This window comes from Petaurus breviceps, unplaced genomic scaffold, assembly GCF_028583685.1.
Source record: "Petaurus breviceps papuanus isolate PSGF00001 unplaced genomic scaffold, PetGlider_PUasm1.0 90681, whole genome shotgun sequence".
Classification (NCBI taxonomy): domain Eukaryota; kingdom Metazoa; phylum Chordata; class Mammalia; order Diprotodontia; family Petauridae; genus Petaurus; species Petaurus breviceps.
In genome coordinates this window covers 29,513-47,802 of record NW_027187307.1, presented here as the reverse complement: position 1 = coordinate 47,802, position 18,290 = coordinate 29,513, and the positions used below count along the sequence as shown (strand labels likewise).

Genomic DNA, 18,290 nt, shown 5'->3' with positions numbered 1-18,290 from the left:
CTTATCAGACCACATCTGCCATTCAAGGTTCCATTTGGGTATCACTTTTTAGGAAGGGCATTGTTCAGATGGGGAGGGTGAGCAGGGAGTAAAAACCCTCAGAATCATATTATCAGAGGATTAGTTGAAGTAGGTGGTGGGAAAGATGGGTTTAGCCTACTGGAGGGGAAACAATCAGTTTTCTAATATCTAAAGAGCCATGGCCTGGAACAGGAACAAGCCATGTTCTTCTTGACCTCAGAGAACAGAACCAAGAGCTGAGAGTGGAAGTTATAAAGACACAAACTTAGGCTCGTTGAGAAGGAAAACTATTCCAACAAGAAAAGCATCATAGCACAGGAAAATAGGAAAAGCAGACTGAACTGCCTTGGGAAGTGGACAGGGTTCCCCTCACTGGGGTCTCCAATTGGCCTGTGAGAGGCTGGGACTCAGCTGGGGACAGAGGGCAGAGAGGGAGGGGTTACACTTCCTCTGATGACACCGTGAAAGGCACACTGACATAGTGACCGTGGTCCCTGCTGCCCAGCACATCCAACTGCTTAGTCAGTCTCAGTTAAGTGGTTTGGTGGTTGTCCATGTTGGACTAATGCAGTGGAGACTATCAGATTCCTATGGCAGAACAAGATAAGAGAAGGTGGCTTTTATCTGTAGGGTGGGATTCTCCCAATTTGAAAGTGTTCTCCAAGACCCTAGGTCACCTTTAAGGGGCTCTGGGAAAGAAAAGTGGGCCACAACCATTTAGAGGCGTCGGGGTCCTTGGATAATCTCATCACACCTGGTAAACCATTGAAAAGCATTCACAGTCCAATCCGACAAGAATCTATTAAGCGCCAGCTGTGTGCAAGGCACTGGGCTAGGTGCTGGGGATGTCGGGGTAAATGAGAAGTCCTTGAGCCCTGGGTGGGAGGGATGCGAACAGAAAAGCTCGTGCGTGATGACTGAGGGAGCAGGAATTTCTAAGGCAGCCTGGAAGGGGAGGGATGGCCACAGGCTCCCCAGCAGCTGGGCCCTAAAAGAAGCTTGGCATCTTGAGGGTGGCGTCCAGGAGAAGGGGGATTTCGGGCAGCAGCGCTGGACAGGGCAGTCCGTGCAGAGGCTCGGGGTCGGGGACTGAGTGCCGAGGTCAGGGGACAGAGAGCCCGAAGGGGAGTGAGGTGCAGTCAGCCTGGGAGGACACTGGAGGCGGAGAGCGGCTCTTTTATTCTGTGCCAGTGCGCACGCTGATTAGAGGGAGGGCTTAGAATGGGGCGAGGACAGGGTCAGCTGGAAAAAGTATGTAAGGAGGAAAGGTCAGTTAGCAAGACACAGAAAAGCCCCAAGGAAAAAAACTGGAACATGGGAAGTGGAGTCGGAGGGAGACACGGGAGGGAGACACGGAAGGCTGAGCCAGAGGCAGCGGAAGCTGAGCCTGGCTGGCCGGGCGCAGAGGCACAGAGGGAGGCAGGGGAGATGAAGGACAGAGGGAGCAAGAAAAAGGGACGAGGGGGCGGAGTGGCGACAGTCAGAGTCAGGGAAATGGGGAGGGAGAGACAGAGGATGAGGAGAGTCCGAAAGAGAAAGGCAGCCACAGGAACAGAACCTGCTGCCAGGGACAGAGCCACGGAGGCAGAGGGGCGAGAAATGGCCAGCCAGAGGCAGAGGCTGCGAGGAGAGGGGCCGAGTGCCAAGGGCCAGGGGCGCCAAGGGCCCGGGGCAGGGCCAGTGCCTGCCGACCATTTCAGCGTTATCTTCGCGCAGAGCTGGGGAGGCGGGGGGGGGGGGGGGGCGGGGCCGGGCTGGATAAATACGGGCTCTGGGCCAGCTGCGCTTTAGCAGTTCGTCCTCAGTGCAGGGCAACAGGTAGGACCCGCGCCCTCCGCCTCCGCCTCTTTGGAAGACGCTCTCCGTCTCCTTTGGCCGGTCTCCCAGGCCATTTGTCTGCCCTCGTTCCTTTCTGGTCCAAACTCTCGGTTGTGTCCGTGTGTGTATGTAATCCTTGGGGTGTGTGTGTGTGTGTCTGATCCTTGAGGAGTGTTTGTGTGTGTAGTGTGTCTCTGATCTTTGGTATGTGTGTCTGTGTGTAATCCTTGAGGTGTGTATGTGTGTGTGTCTGATCCTTGAAGGGTGTGTGTGTATGTGTGTGGTGTGTCTGATCCTTGGGGTGTGTGTGTGTGTGTGTAATCCTTGGGGTGTGTATTGTGTGTAATCCTTGGTGTTTGTGTGGTGTGTCTGATCCTTGAGGGGTGTGTGTGTGTGTGTGTGGTGTGTCTGATCCTCGGTGTGTGTGTCTGTGTGTAATCCTTGGGGTGTGTATGTGTGTGTGATCCTTGGTGTGTGTGTATATGTGTGTGTCTGTGTGTAATCCTTGGGGTGTGTGTGTGTGTGTCTGATCCTTGGGGGGCTGGGGGGGGTGTTTTAGTTGGGCTTTATCCAGGCTCTCTCCCAGGGTTTTTCTCTCTCTGCCAGTCACTGGTTTTCTGTCACATTCTCTTTTTCTTTTCTTTCTCTCAGTTTTTCTGTCTCCTCTCTCTCCTTTCCGGGCTCTCACGCACAGAAAGTTAGAACTGAACATGATTCTCTGCCTACTCGTTCAGTCCTCCTGATCCTCATTCATGTCCACCTCTCCTCTGTCCTATCTCTGCCTGGCCTGAGCTCACTGGTGGCTCTCATTTCTCTTTCCCACTTCTTCTCTCTCGGTCCTTCCTTCTCATCTGTCTTTTCCTTTCTTTCATCTCTTTCACATTTATCTCTTCTCTGCCTCTCTTCCTTCCTCTTTGTTTCTTTCTGCCTCTGGAGGTCCCACTCCTCCCATTCATCCTGTCCTCTTCTCTCATTGCCCAGATATGCCTGGGAAAACCTGAAACTCATGGCTAAATGACAGGAGGAGAATGAAAAGATTGAGGATATTGGGTCACGGAGAGATGGGGAGCAAGGGGAAGCAATCAGGGGCACTGGTTCACGAACTGGAGAGGGGGAGAGATCAGAAGGGCCATCACTGTGGTGCCACAGAAGGAGCCCTGGATCAGGAGTTGGGAGGCCTCAGTTGTGTTCATGGGACCTTGGTTGAGTCCTTTCTTGTCTCATAGCCTCTGTTTCCTCTGCTGTAACCTAAGGGAATGAAACTCAATGTCTGCTAAAGTCCCTTCAAAGCCTGATGTTCTGTGAATCAGACTCCCCTGCCCTCTCTGGGCCTCAGTTTTCTTCTTTGGTGAAAGAAGGGTTAGGCTTGGACTTCCTAGGGTCATAGATTTAAAGCTGGAAGAGACCTGACCTTAGAAATCATTCAATTCAATACCCGCCCCACCCCCATTTTACAGATGAGGAAACTGAGGCTCAATGAGTTAGAAGTGACTCACACAGAGTCACACAGGAAGAATCTGAATGCCAGTGTCCGAGATTCCTGGGCCCTCCACCTCCAAGGCTGCTGGGAGATATGCTAGTCCTCTGAGGTCTCTGCCAGCTCTGACATTCTCTGAGAGCTGGAAGACCCTCAGAGGCCACCAAGGCTAACCTGTACCTAAAGAGAATTCTCTCTAGAGCCCACAAGACTTTGCTTCAAGACCGGAAGTGAAGGGGGAGCCTACTACCTCCAGGGACAGCCCTTCTCACTCTGGGACATCTCCATCTGGTCTGGGAGGAAGCTTTTTCTGACATCTAGGCGAAAGCAGCCTCTCTGAAGCTTCTCCTCCATCCAGGTTCTGCCCTCAGAGAACAAAATCAAGCCAGCACCTCTTCCCCCTGCCAGCCCTCCAAAGATTAGAAGACTTGACTAGCCTATAGTTCAAGAGTTAGATGAGTCCAGGAATCTAGGACAGAATGCCAAGATTCTAAGACAAGAGCCTAATATAAGACTGGAAGATTCTGGAACCCCAAGATTTTGTGATGGAGGGTACAAGAGGCAGGGGGAATCCAAAGCGGCCTGATCTTGCCATGTACTGACCACTTCCCCTCCAGGGTCTAACTGATTATTGCAGAAAGGGAGCCTGGTGGTTTCTTGGTGGCCTAAGGGGAGGAGGGAACAGGAGTTCAGAAGGTGTGAGTTTGCCACTCTGACCTCTGAGGGGTTTGAAACCATACCATTAAGAACTTTAATTCCCTAGGCCTAAGCCCTTGCTGAGGAGCAAATCAATTTGGGAGGGAGAATCATGTTAAGGACTAACTCTTCAAACTTGGGTTGGGCAGTCCAGAGACCTGGTCATTAACTCAGCAAGACCTCGGGCAAATCACATCCTCTCTCTGGGTCTTAGTTTCCCCTTCTGTAAGATACAGGGTTGGTCTCGGTGATCTCAAAGCCCTCTTCCAAAGCCTGATGCTTTCTCAGCCATCTCCTCTTTAAAAGAACCGTTTTCGATCACACCTGATTTGTTTTCCAAGAAACCCAAAGGGTCGAGGCCTCCCCCTTCTCCTAAGCATGGGGATGGGTGGGGGCCATGCAGCTGTGTGAGCCTGAACAGGAAGATAAGCCCCAAGGAGACCATTATCTGCCCCCTCCAGACTGGGCCTATGCTGCCCTAGGGCTGGAGGTCCCCCCCACCCAGACCTTTATGGGGCTCTGGGACCCGGTAGATTTGGGGAAGGGGTGAAATCTCTCCAGAATGCCAGACTCTCTGTCCCCTCCGTCTTCTTGGCTTCTCTCCGGTTTTTCTGTCATCTCTATCTTTCTTTCTTTCTCTTTTCCCCTCTCTCTATTTCTCATGGTTTTTCTTGCTCTCCCACATATCTCTGCCCTTCTCTCTTCCCCTCATCTCTCTCCAGTTGTCCCTTTCTTGATTTGTGCTTCTTTGACCTCTTTCTGTCCCCAACACACTCTCTCTCTCTCCTCTCTCTGTGTCTCTGTCTCTCTCCTGTCTTTCTATCTCTCTTGTCGCTCTCCAGATTCTGAAGGGGGAAAGACTTGTCTCCTAGGCCTGCCCCCCACCTCTGGGGAGAACAGGGATGGATGAAGGGCAGCCCTGAACAACTCCCTCATTTTGTAGAAGGGGAAACTGAGGCCGGAGAAGGATGGGGGAAGGGGATAAGTAATTTATTTATTTATTTAACAAATCTCTCAGTTGATCCTACAAGGCAGATATTATCCCCATTTTACAGTTGAGGAAACTGGGGCAAACAGAGGTTCAGTGACTTGTCCAGGGTCACACAGCTAATTAGTCCCTGAGGGTAGATTTGAATTCAGGTCTTCCCAACTCCAGGCCAGTGCTGTGCAGAGAGGGGGGAGGGGATGTGCCCCAAGTCACACACGGTTTTCTTTTCTTTCTTTTTTATTTTTGCCTTTTGGAGGGCAATTGGGGTTAAGTAACTTGCCCAAGGTTACACAGCTAGTTTGTGTGTGTGTGTGTGTGTGTGTGTGTGTGTGTGTGTGTGTGTGTTGTGTCTGAGGCCAGAAATGAACTCGGGTCTTTCCGACTCTGGGACCAGCGCTCTACTCACTGAGCCACCTAGCTGCCCCCATGGTTTTCTTTTTTAGGTTCTTAACACAGTATTTTTTTCAAATTTCACGTAAAAACATTTTTAACATTTGGTTTTTAAAAAATTTTTGAATTCTAAATCCTCTCTCTGCCTCCTCTTCCCATTTCCTGAGACAGCAAGCAATTTGATAGAGGTTATACACGTACAAAGCCTGTCTCCATATTGGTCACGGTCACACAGGTTTTTCACTGGGAGTAGAAGGATCTTCCAGAGCCAAACCCCATCATTGTACAGAAAGAACTGAAACCCAGAGAGGGGAAGGGACTTAGCCAAGGTGAGAGTCCAGGCCACCATACTGCTTTCCCTCAAACCAAGGCTCTGTTCTTTTAATCTGGGACAACTATATGGAAGGGTCAGGTCTCTGCACGCAGAAGGGGGATGATCCCGTGTCAAGAAATGATCTAACCCTACCACTTTTTCTCATGCAGACCCAAGATGGCTTCCTTCCTACAGCGTTGCCCAGCCATGGCCTGGGACAGGGCTACATTCCTGAAGAAAACAAAGCCCCAGCTGATGTTCAGTGCCCAAAGGTGCCCCATCATGGTGGCCCGGGGCCTGGCCACATCCAGCCCAGGGAACAAGGAGGCAGAGCTCCAGGCTTGTGGTAAGAAAAGAGAAGGTCTGCCACCAAGCCCTGCTCCCAAATACCTGCCAGCTGAAAGGGGGAGGCGTTGCACCCAAATGTGGGAGGGAAGGGTGAGGCTAGAAAAGAGAAGGCTGCTGTTGCTGCTCAAACCCTGGTCTCTGGGCTCTTGTGGCAGGCTCACGAGGCAGTCCTGGCTCCCTGGGGCGTCCCTTTCCCTGGGGCCTGGGCAGGAGTCACTCACCTGATGTTTTGGGACAGGGTCGCCTTCCCTGGCCAAGGGCCAGTGTCCCTTCATGGAATCAGAGCTACAGGCTGGTAAGAGCAAGATTGTGCTGGAGGCTGGCCCTGAGACCCAGGAGGATGTCAAGACATTCAAAGCAGGTGAGGATCTCCCCTACTCTGAGTCATCGAGCGTGAGAACCAGAGACTCTTTGAACCCCAGAATGGCAGAGCCATAGACCAGTGTAAGAGCCACAGACTTCCTGAATCATAAAAACAGAAGCAGAGAAAGCCAGAATATCTAAGAGGGGGAAAACAGTGAAGAGAAACAGTGAAGCCCAATGGCTAGGGTTGTAGCCATGGAGTCAGGAGGACCTGGGTTTGAATCCTTCCTCAGAGCCTCATCAGCTGCCTGACACTTTAAGCTTCAGATGCACAGAAGGGATGCTCATTATTATTGTAGCATCCTGTGTGGACCTGACCTGAGGTTCAAATAGAAATGATACGCGTGAATCTCCAGGTCAGCGCTGTTACTGTTATGACGCTTGAAGACGTCAAGACTTGAGAGTCTGGACCAGAGAATCCTAGAATTTCAGAGCTGACAGTGACCTCCGAGTTGAGCCCTGTCAGATCACAGAATGTGGGGGGGGGTGCATAAAATATCCAGCTGAAAAAGATCCAGCACCAAAGAACTCCTTGCTTCCCAATCACCTGACTTCTACGCCTAGTCCTGTGTGACCCTGGCCAAGTTCCTTCCTCTCCCTAGGCCTCAGTTTCCTTATCTGTAAAAAGAAATGAGTAGGCTGGATGAGATGGTCTCTCAAGTGGCTGTCTAGTTTCTGATTGGATAGCTCCCTCCCTTCCAGGGGAGCCCATCTTACCAAAGTCCCGTCTAACAAGAACTTGGCAAAGGACCTAGAGAGCACTTTATTGTATAAGGGAGTGAGAGGAAAACCTTGGGCTGCAGGTCCTCTAGCCTAGTCCCTCTTCTTTATGGGGAGATGGCAGGGAGACAAGATGGAGTCAGCATTCTGCCTGATGCTTAGCCAACATTGGGCAGGGAGCCTTGGCTCAGAGGATAATGGGTAAGAACAGAAGGCATTCCAAGGCCATGCCACTGCTGATTCCCACATGGGCAGTGTGGCATCCTGGAGAGAGCCTAAGTCTGCCTCAGATACTCACCTGGGGGGTTCTGGGCAAGTTACTGAGCCATTCTGAGATTGCTTCCTTCATCCGAAAAACAGGGGAGAGGGGCGGCTGGGTGGTGCAGCGAGTAGAGCGCTGGCCCCTGAGTCAGAAGGACCTGAGTTCGGATCCGGCCTCAAACACTTCACACACACACACACACACACACACACACACACACACACACAACTAGCCATGTGACCTTGGGCAAGTTACTTAACCCCAATTGCCCTCCAAAAAGCAAAAATAACAACAACAAAAAACTTTCTTTAAGGGGCGGCCAGGTAGCACAGCGAGTAAGAGCACCAGCTCCAGTGTTGAGAAGACCTGGAGATCGAATCCCGGGCTCAGACACTTAGCACCCACCCAGAAACACCTGGCCGTGTAACCTTGAGCAAGTTACTTAACCCTGATTGCTTAAAAAAAAAAAACAGGGGAGAGACCCTGGTGATTATGGGAGGGAAGGGGCTCAGAGAGGCTGTTCAGACTGCTTCAAGTCACACAGCAATGGATGGCATCTCCTAATGACTCCTGCGGAGCTTGTCCCCACCCGATTCTTACTGGGTTTCTTTTATTTCCTTTTCAGTATATCGCTCAGAGCAGGGCCCACTCTTTAGCTCATTTTTCCTCTCTAGTTCCAATTAGTTGCCTGGTCCAAGAGATTCAGTCCAGCCTGAGGAAGCAATTCTGGGGCTCCCAGGGGCAGAAAGTGACCCTTGAGAACAAGATGACCCACCTCATCCAGGACAACATGCCCGGTAGGTTCTCCACAAGTTGAGGGAGGGGTGCAGAGGGAAGAGGCAGCACTCCAGGAAGACACAGAGACCCCTAAGCTTCCCCTGGACCAATGTGGCATAACTAGAGTGAGGCAAATTCATTGTGTGGGTTGAGACCACAAGAGGGACTGCTCCCTGCCCTGGACCAGTGAGACACTAAAGAGAGAGAGAGACAGAGAGAGAGAGAGAGAGACAGACAGACAGACAGACAGACAGACAGACAGACAGAGACAGAGAGACAGAGAGAGACAGAGAGAGAGAGAGGAGAGTGAGAGACAGAGACAGAGAGACAGAGAAAGAGAGAGAGAGAGACAGAGAGACAGAGAGAGAGACAGAGAGAGACAGAGAGACAGAGAGACAGAGACAGAGACAGAGAGAAAGAGAGAGACAGAGACAGAGAGAAAGAGAGAGACAGAGACAGAGAAGGGGAAATGGGAGAGAGACACAGTGGGTGGAGAGTGAGAAAAAATACAAAAAGATCCAGTACAAGAGAGAGAAGGTGAGAAGATGGAAGTGAGGGGCTTCGAAGGGGGGCTGCAGGCCCAGGCCAGGAGGGCAGCAAGGCTCCCCCAGTCCTGGATGGGAGGGGCAGGCCCTCACCTGGCCCATGTCCCCACAGGAAGCCTGGCCTTTGGCTATGATGCCTTCTTCAGCCGCAAGATTGAAGAAAAGAAGAGAGACCACACGTACCGGGTGTTTAAGACTGTCAACCGCAGGGCCGATGCCTACCCTTTGGCCCGGGACTACTCGGAAGGGGGAGGCCTAGCTACCAAGGAGGTGTCCATCTGGTGCAGCAATGATTACCTGGGCATGAGCAGGCATCCCAGTGTGCTCCGAGCCACCCAGTGAGTGCTGAGGGGGCCCCTTTCACCAGAGCAGGTTAGGGTCACTGAGCTGGAGGAATAGAGCATCTCAAAACAGGAAGTCAGTCAGAAAACATTGATTAAGCACCTACTGTATGCCTGTATTAGGGACACAAAGAAAGGCAAAGGCCATCTGCCCTCAAGGAACTCACAATCTAACAGAGAGACAGTAAACAAATAACTAGGTAGAAATGAGCTGGAAATAATAAACGGAGGAAAGGTAGAGTGAAGAGTGATTGGGAAAGATTTCCTGCACAAGGCTGGATTTTATCTGGGACCTGGAAGAAGCCAGAGCAGCTAGAAAGCAGAGGAGGAGGGACAGAATTCCACAGGTGAGGCAGCCACTGAAAACATCTAATCAGGAGACAGCCAGGAGGCTAGCATCCCTGGACCACAGAGTGTATGTGTTGGGGAGGGAGGTGGAAGAAGCCTGGAAAGGGAGGAGGACCTTGCATGTGATCTTGGAGGCACTGGGAGTTTAGTGAGTAGGGGAGTGGATAATGGGGTCAGACCTTTGCAATGGGAAAATCATTTTAGTGGCTGAATGGAGAATGGACTGGAATGGGGATAGGCCTGAGGCAGGCAGACCCCCTAGCAGCTACTGCAATAGTCCAGGCATGAGGAGACTAGGGCCTGCACCAGGGTGAGAGGAGAGAAGGGGATATACTGGAGACACATCACAAAGGTGACATTGCAGGCCTTGGCATAAGCTTGGACATGGCAGGGGGCCACAGTGCCTCTTAGCGTGTGAGCCTGAGGAACTGGGGGGATAATGCTGCCCTCCACAGTAACAGGGAAAGACAAGGCTCTTGTCTTGGACATGTTGAGTCTAAGACGTTTACTGGACATCTCGTTTGAGATGTCTGAAATGCAGTTACAGTCTGAGAGCTAGGGAGCAAGCCCAGGTTGGAATGGAAAGACAGCAGGCTCTGGACCTTGGGACCCAGGATCTTTGGTGTTGAAGAAGCCTGGGGCAGTAGATGGAGTGCCACCACAAGAGTGATGCCCCAGGCTCAAATCCTAGCTCAGCCACTTTCTACTAGGCAAGCCCCCCCCCCCCACTGGGGACCACATTTTCCTCTTCATAAAGTGAGGTGGCAGAGTCTGAAGAGTCAGTGTCTGAGAATCCAAATGGGAGAGTTAGAGGCCATTCACATGTCAGGGGAAGAGAACAAGACTCCAACTCGGGCCTAACTCAGGCCTCAGGCAGAGCATGAGAAAGACAACATGGTCCCATGTTGGAAGAAATGGATTTGGTGTTGGGGTTCAAGGACTAACTTCGTTGCCTACTATCTGTGTGACCTTGGACAAGTCCCTTCCCAACTTGGCTTGGTTTTCTCTCCTGTCAAATGAGGAGGGTTGGCCTACATAAACTCTAAGGTCCCTTAGATCATTTGGTTCCTGGATCCAGGTCCTGCTCACTTTAAATCTGGGGCCCTTCGTGCTGCACCACGCTGTGCACAAAGGAAGGCCCGTCTCCTCTAGGGAGCCCTCTTTGGTTCTCTTGGCTGTGCCCCCCAGGCCAGGCCCCTTTCCCCAAGGAGCCGCGGCTCTGCACTCTCCTGTTTCTACCCTAGGGATGTCCTGAAGCAGCTTGGAGTTGGGGCTGGTGGGACACGCAACATCTCTGGGACCAGCCAGTTCCACGTGGCCCTGGAGCAAGAGCTGGCTGACCTTCACCACAAAGATGCCGCCCTTCTCTTCTCCTCCTGCTTTGTGGCCAATGACTCGACATTGTTCACCCTTGCCAGGACCCTGCCAGGTGAGCCCCCGGGAAGCTGGCACAGGCTGTTCACAACCACATCCCTGCCATGGCCTTGCAGAGAGGGAGCAGGTGTTGGTAATTAAAGATGAAACAAACAAGTGAGTCAATGAGCATCCATATTGGACTCTCCCAGTGGAATGTAAGCTTTTTGAGGGCAGGGACTATTTTGGTTTTATCTTTTAGAAAGAGTGCTTGGCATAACTGATTGCCTAATGTCCATGCTTGGTGCATTGGTGAGATTTGCTAAGCCTGTCACAGTGCAGGAGACCGGATTGGCCCGTGGGCGAGAGGCTGAGACTCTGACTCACACTGTACTGTTTACTGTGTCAGGGACTCAGGGAAAGGCCTTGTCCCTCTCCCAGCTTGTCTCTTCTGTACAATGAGAGGCTAGGACTGATTGACTTCTAAGCACCTAATTCTTAGCTTTAATGGCTTATGATTCAATAGAGACTTCCTGGAAAAAAGTGGACTTCAAGCAGCTGGGTCAGCTCTGTCCTAGGACTAGCTTGGCCTCCCTCATATGTTGTTGGGGTCAGGCAGGGGCGAAGGGAGGGCCAGGGACTTGAGGCCTGAAAGGCTGCTCTCACCTGGCTGCAGGATGTGAGATCTACTCAGATGCAGGCAATCACGCCTCCATGATCCAGGGCATCCGCAACAGTGGGGTCCCCAAGTTTGTCTTCCGCCACAATGACCCTCAACACCTGGAGGAACTCCTGAGCAAAGCTGACCCCCTGACACCCAAGATTGTTGCCTTTGAGACAGTGCACTCCATGGACGGTGAGAGTGGGGGTGGGGCACAGGTAGACAGAGACACATCCTAACCTCTCATTACCTTATTTCACCAACAGACACAACATTCTGCCTGTCCCAACAATGTCTTAACCATCCCATTTCCTTATTATTCCAAGGGAAAGATGCCCAAACCATACCACTGCCATATTTCTCCAATGGATACATTTCTCACCCATCCCCCTATCTCATTTCTCCAATCCAGAAAGCACAAAAGTCCAATCATGTCACTCCCCCTGCTCAGGAAGCTTCAGTGGTTCCCTATTGCCTCGAGGACACAAGACAAGATCCTCAGTCTGGCACAGTCTGTTCCAGCCTTCCTTTCTAGGCTTCCTGCACATCCCTCCTGTTCACACACTCTCTGTTCCAGCCACAGGGGCTTCCCTGCTGCTCTGCAAGCCTGGTATTCTCTCACTTCCTTCCAAAACTTTGTAGGGCTCAATTTCCCCAAGTCTGAAGGTGCCCACTCCTCCACCCAGCCTTCTCTGGCTGCTCGGCCACCTCCTACAGGAAGCCTCCCTGTCATTTCCTTTTCTGTTCTGTTCACATGCTGGGTTCACTGTTTCTCCTTTTGTCTCTGTAGATCCCATGGGGAGCACAGTGCAGTCAGATCGTCAGTCTTTGTTAGACTAGGCTGGAAAGCGCCCCCATCAGGCCCCTGCCTGGAAAAGCCTGGGGACAGCTCTCCAATAGAGATGATATTCTAACTCTCCCGTCGTCTTTCCTCAAAAGAATACTGTGACCATCCCACTGCCTGATGGGCCTCACTTAGCTCTGATTAAGCACCCCACATGTGCCAAGCACTGTGCCAAGTGCTGGGGATACAAAGAAAGCCAAAGCAAAGGCTAACCATTCTGCTGCTTTTTGGTCAGCTGGGGACGAGAGTCAGCAGCAGAGCCGGGCCTTGTCCCTAGATGACAGAATGAAAGGGCATTTGGGGGAGGAACCTTATCTGGGATTGAGGAGGGGGAGGCCAGTCTACTGGGCATCCCTGACAGTCTCCTCTGACAGGTTTTAGTCTTCTCTTCTCTGTCTGTCTCTCTGCCTTCCCTCCCTCTCTCCCTCTTCATCCTGGTGTATTTCTCTCTGAGCCCATTTCTCTTTCCGGGCCCTGGTCTACTTTCCACTCTCTCTGTGGGCATCATCTATCTTCCTGGCTTTCTCCCACCCCACACAGGTGCCATCTGCCCCCTGGAGGAGCTGTGTGATATAGCCCACAAATATGGGGCCCTGACTTTTGTGGATGAAGTCCATGCTGTCGGATTGTATGGAGGAAGGGGTGCTGGAATTGGCGAGCGTGATGGTGTTATGCATAAGATCGACATTGTCTCTGGGACCCTAGGTGAGTGGCCCTGAAAGGAAAAGGGTTAGACTGAGGGATTCTCTGCCCATTCCTGCCTTCTGCCCAAGGCTTGCTAAGAGAAACTTACAGATGATGAGGGGCTTATTTTATCTCCCCCTGTCTCCTGTAAATTCCCAACAGATTCTGCCTGTGCACATAGAAGGCTTAGCTGAGAGTTTGTTCGGTTTTGCTTAAAAAAACCAAACCAAACCAAACCCCAAAACAAACAGGTTAATTCGAAGCTGGAAGGGACCTTGGAGGGCATCTTGAACAACATGTTTGCTACATGAGGACACTGAGACCTAAAGGAGGGAACACAGGAATTAAGTAGTAGCAGAGACAGCATTTGAACTCACAGCCTCTGCCTCCAAATTCTGGCTTCCAGATCTGGGCAGGTTTAGCTGAAGATTCAGAGAACACAGCTGGAGATTCACATGGCTTCTTTCACTAGGAATTCAGTGGGCTTTACCATGGCTTCAGGGGACTTAGCTGGGGATCTGGAGGGATGCACCCTGGGGCTGGTTTACCTGTCAACTGAAAGGACTGAACAGGGAAGGGGAAGATAGGTTGGTCTGAAGAAGCCCTGCCTCTTGGCCAGAGAAAGCTCTCAGCTTTCTCTGACTCTCCTGGTGGAAGAGGAACCTTGGATTCTCCAAGTGAGGCAGGAGGAAGCCCCATCTCAGTTTGAAAGGACTGGCCAAGGAAGGGAGGGCATGAGAGGGATTGCACCTGATTCAGCTGTTTGTCCTGTCCTCCCCCACCCCACCATCTGGGGCCCCATGGCAGCGGGGAGGGCTCATGGCTCATCTAACAGCTGGTGGAGCCACACCCCTGGCCCCTTGCTCCAATCAGCCTGGACAGACACAGGTCATGAGCTCCCAGGGCACCTAATCATCCCCAGACATGTCCTTATCACAACTCCCAGTCCCCTGCCTGGGGTTCAAGGAAACGCCATCCACACACCACAGAAAGAGCCTCTCTCACACCTGATCTTTCTGCAGGCCACAGAACCTCCATCATCCTCTTCTCTCCTCCCCATCTCTTGCCTCTCCAAATTCCTTCACATCTCACCTTCCTTCCTCTCTTCTCTCTTTTTTCTTACCTCTCTCAACTCTCATTCATTCAAGAGATATTTATTTTTGCCATTTCCCCCTGCTTCTAGTACACACAGATAGCTGAACAACAAATTCTGAGCTAGAGTGAGCCAAGGAGGCACGGGGCGTGGTCTCCCTCCCAGATAGAGGACGCACTTCTTCTCTCTCTCACAGGAAAGGCCTTTGGCTGTGTTGGGGGCTACATTGCCAGTACCCGGGATGTGGTGGACACTGTGCGCTCCTATGCCGCTGGCTTCATCTTCACCACCTCGCTGCCCCCTATGGTGCTGGCTGGGGCTTTGGCCTCTGTGCGCATCCTCAAGGGTGAGGAGGGCCAAGCCCTTCGGCGTGCTCACCAGCGCAACGTCCGGCACATGCGTCACCTGCTTATGGACAAGGGTCTTCCAGTCATTGTCTGCCCCAGTCACATCATCCCTCTCCGGGTGAGGGGAGCCCCAGATGCCCTCCCTCTGCTTCCCTAAGCCCTCCTGTGAGGCCACATCTTGGTCTCTTCTGAGCTGCCTGAGGGGTCTGGGGGCTGCTCTCCTCCAGAATCCTACTTACCCAGAGCCTAGGCAAGGGACAGGAGGGGCTCAAAAAAGGGTGATGGCTGAGTGAATTATTCAATATGGTGAATGAATGAATTCAAGGAATGACTGAATAGATCAAAGAATGGATGAATAAATGAGAAAATGAGTGAGGGAATTAAGTCATGAGGAAGTGAATGAGTAAAAGGAACAAATGAAATCATGACCGTGATTATACTGATGGACTCCATGAGGGAAAAAGAGCAAGAATGACTGAGCAAAGGGCAGGGTGGTCCAGTGAGTCAGGACTAGCGAACAAGTGGGCTGAGGGAGGCGGCTGAGTAGCAAGCAGAGGATCTGGGGAGGCAGACTTCACTGCCCCACTGACACACTCACCACTGTCAAACTATCCTGTGGAAAAAGGCTTGGCCCTGTTCTTATAGGCCCAAGGGTAGAGCCAGGAGCACGGGGCCACATTTCAGCTCAACATGTGGAAAAACTTTCTGAAAGTGGAATGGGCTATGTTGGTAGGTAGTGAGTTCCCCATCCTTGGAGGTCTCCAAGAAAAGCTGGATAAGCACTCCTTGGAGCTGCTCCAGGAGCCTGAGATTTGATGACAGAAGAGACCAGAGGTACTGAGCATATGTCTGTCCTCTCCTTCGGTCTCAGGTTGGGGATGCTGCCCTCAATAGCCAAGTCTGTGACCTCCTGATCTCCAAGCACAACATCTATGTGCAGGCCATCAACTACCCCACAGTGCCCAGGGGCGAGGAGCTGCTGAGGCTGGCACCCTCTCCTCACCACACCCCCCAGATGATGGACTCCTTTGTGGGTGAGTTGCCCCCCCCCCAGCCAGGGCTGCCCTTCTGTCTGGCCCTGACCTGTCCTTCCTGGGCCTGGCTTATCTTCTCCTTAACTGGGGGCTCAAAGAGACTCCACTGAGTCCACACTCGGGCAGACTGTCTGGATACTGAGGAGTAACTGGGGGGTGTGGAGGGAGTGATAGAAACAGAGAGAGGGGGAAGGGAGAAAAAGAGTGGGAAAGCAAGAGGGAGGGAAAGATACACAGAGAGGGGAGGGAGACAAAGGATAATGGGTTTGGAGCTGAAAGATGGAGCCCAGCCCCCCGATTTCCCAGATGTTAGAATCCTGTGAGGCCAGGCCTCCCCACCACTTTCTCTTCATAAGTCACATTGGCCAACAACTCTGTGAGATCCCCATTTTACAGATGAGAAAACTGGGAACGAGAGGTTAAGTGACTGGCCAGGATCACACAGTTAGTATGTGGAAGAGCTGAAATTCAAATCTGGGTCCTTGGACTACAAGAAAGGAGGAATGGAAGATGAACACTCACAAAGACAGTGAGAAGGCCGAGGGCCAAGAGGCAGGTGCAGACGGCTGGGGAGGAAGGAGAAGAGCATGATGGGAAGCTCTGTGGCCTCTCCGCCTCAGTTTCCTTCTTTGTTAAATGAGGATGAGGCCTCGTAGTGCCAGCCTCACAGAAGTCTTAGAGCAGTTGGAAGCTTTAAGACCTTAGGGACACCCTGATCATTTGATGTAGAGGAATGGCCAAGGCAGGATCTTACAAGATGGAGGTCAGGCATGGGAGACAGCGGCAAATCCCAGATCACAGGAGCAGTGGAAGGGAGGGAGGAAGGGAGGGAGGAAAGAAGGCAGAGAGGAAGAAAAAGAAAGGGGGATGGGAAGAGAGCAAGAGATAGAGAGAAGAAGGGAGAGACAGAGAAGGAGGGAGAGAGAGACAGAAAGAAAAAAGGAAAGAGAAAAAGAAAGGAAGGAAAAAAGACACAGAGAGGAAGAGAGAGAGGGGAATGGGGGAGAGAGGAAGAGATAGAAGAAGGGAGAGAAACAGAGGAGGGAGATAGAGAGAAAAAGACAGAGACAGAGACAAAGAAAAAAGGAAAGAAAGAAAAAGAAAGGAAGACAGAGGGAGAGAGAGAAAGGGGGATGGGGAGAGAGGAATAGAGAGAAGGGAGAGAGACAGAGAAGGAGGGAGAGAGACAGAGAGAGGGAATGATGAAGAGCTGATGGGGAAGCAGCCTCAGAGCCTCAGGGTCTGTGATTTCACCCACTTTGGCCCACAATCCCTTTCACCAGTGCAGCTGAGCCCAGCCTCAGAAGGGCTCTGTATGAGCCAGGGCGCCTCTGTCCCACAATGAGAGACTGTCGGGTTCAGCCTCACAGACCATCAGAACAGAAGGGATTTTAGAGGTGGTCTGCTCTAACCCTTTCTTTTGACAGAGGGGGAAACTGAGGCCCAGAGAGAAGGGTTTCAATGAGGGTCCCATCAGAAGTCAAGGGCAGAACTGGGCTGGGAGCCTGAGTCCTGGCAAGCTGCAGACATTGGCAGGATGGCTAGCAGCAAGGGCCCTGCCCAATGTGAGATGGATGAGGAGGGAGGGAGAAAAATCACATACTGGACAACTGGAAAAAATATCATTGAATTACTTTTTTAAAAAAGAGTGCTGGCCCCGGGCTGAAATCCAGCTGTCCCTTGTGGAGTCTGGGTGATGGCCTTCTCTCTGAACGTCAGTTTGGCTCTCTGTAAAATCCCGAGTGGGACATGGTTTCTAAGGATCTTTCCAGTACAGACAGCATGACCCAAGGTCATTTCCCTGCTCTAGACCTGTGTCCTCATCTAAAAATGAGGGCACACACTTAGAATCCCTGCTTGAGAGTTGAGGGTAGTGAATTGCTTGAGTTTGAGACTGGTGAGCTAGGAGAAGGCCTGCGTCAATGTGCTGAGCCCCTGGGATGTTAGGCGAGAAAGAAACCTGCTCCGGTTAGAAGGGGAACAGGGCAGAGCTCAGGTCCCTCAGTGGTGAGCTGGGCCTGGGGGTGATGGGGAGGATTGGACTTGGCACAGGCTAAGCTTCCTTCCTGCTGGGACAACATGAGGCTGCAGACGTCTGACTGACACTCTGTCTGCCATCTTCCCCACAGAGAAACTGCTTGGGGCTTGGACTGAAGTGGGCTTGCCCCTCCAGGATGTCTCCTCTCCAGCCTGCAACTTCTGCCACCGCCCCGTGCACTTTGACCTCATGAGTGAGTGGGAACGCTCCTACTTTGGAAACATGGGCCCTCAGTATGTCACTGTGTCCGCCTGATGGCCTGGGATGGGGAGGGAGGAGACAGGGGCTCGCTTGGGCCTCCCGGCCTCCCTGCCCTGCCAGGGTCTATGTGGCCCCACTTCAGGCTCACATCAGCATCATGTTCACTTCTCTATGCTTTAAGATTTGCAGTGGGCTTCCCTGCCAGCTACTCAGGGAGGGAAATCGTGTAAGACTTCATGTACGCACTTGACTGATCATAGATGAAGAGATTGCATCCTATAGTCAGATGTCTGTTTCCTCAATGGGGACAGGGGGGAAAGATACGGAGACACATATGCAAGATTTGGGAGGTACCAAATGGCCCAGGAGGGACCAAGGTGCCATTCAAACATAGATGGATTCCCAAGTCTGCCCTGGGCCTTCAGTCAGAGCCAGAGTGACGGTCAGAGTGGAAGGGAAATTTATCAAGCATGCAGTCTAAACAACTCACTTTACACAGGAAAAAACAGGCCCAGCCAGGGGAATTCCAGAATCAGGCTTATTAGAAATCAGATTTTGTTGTTGTTCAGTCATTTCAGTCAGGTCCTACTCTTTGTGACCCTGTTTGGGGTTTTCTTGGCAGAGATAC

The 18,290-nt window shown here is 51.9% G+C and overlaps 1 protein-coding gene across 2 annotated transcripts; it reads left to right on the top strand.

Annotated features, from left to right (window-relative positions):
• The first annotated feature begins 1,808 nt into the window (after positions 1-1,808).
• ALAS2 (5'-aminolevulinate synthase 2) lies at positions 1,809-17,941 on the top strand. Of its 2 annotated transcripts, XM_069065183.1 has the most exons (12): positions 1,811-1,839; positions 5,562-5,719; positions 5,874-6,049; positions 6,290-6,412; positions 8,071-8,193; positions 8,831-9,056; positions 10,652-10,836; positions 11,437-11,616; positions 12,806-12,970; positions 14,239-14,507; positions 15,261-15,423; positions 17,553-17,941. In XM_069065183.1, the coding sequence occupies exons 3-12, from the start codon at positions 5,881-5,883 to the stop codon at positions 17,714-17,716; spliced, it is 1,767 nt and encodes a 588-aa protein (XP_068921284.1). In that variant the 5' UTR covers positions 1,811-1,839; positions 5,562-5,719; positions 5,874-5,880; the 3' UTR covers positions 17,717-17,941. The 2 variants fall into 2 exon arrangements, with proteins under 2 accessions (XP_068921283.1, XP_068921284.1); XM_069065182.1 differs by lacking the exon at positions 5,562-5,719 and having other exon boundaries at positions 1,809-1,839.
• Positions 17,942-18,290: the final 349 nt, after the last annotated feature.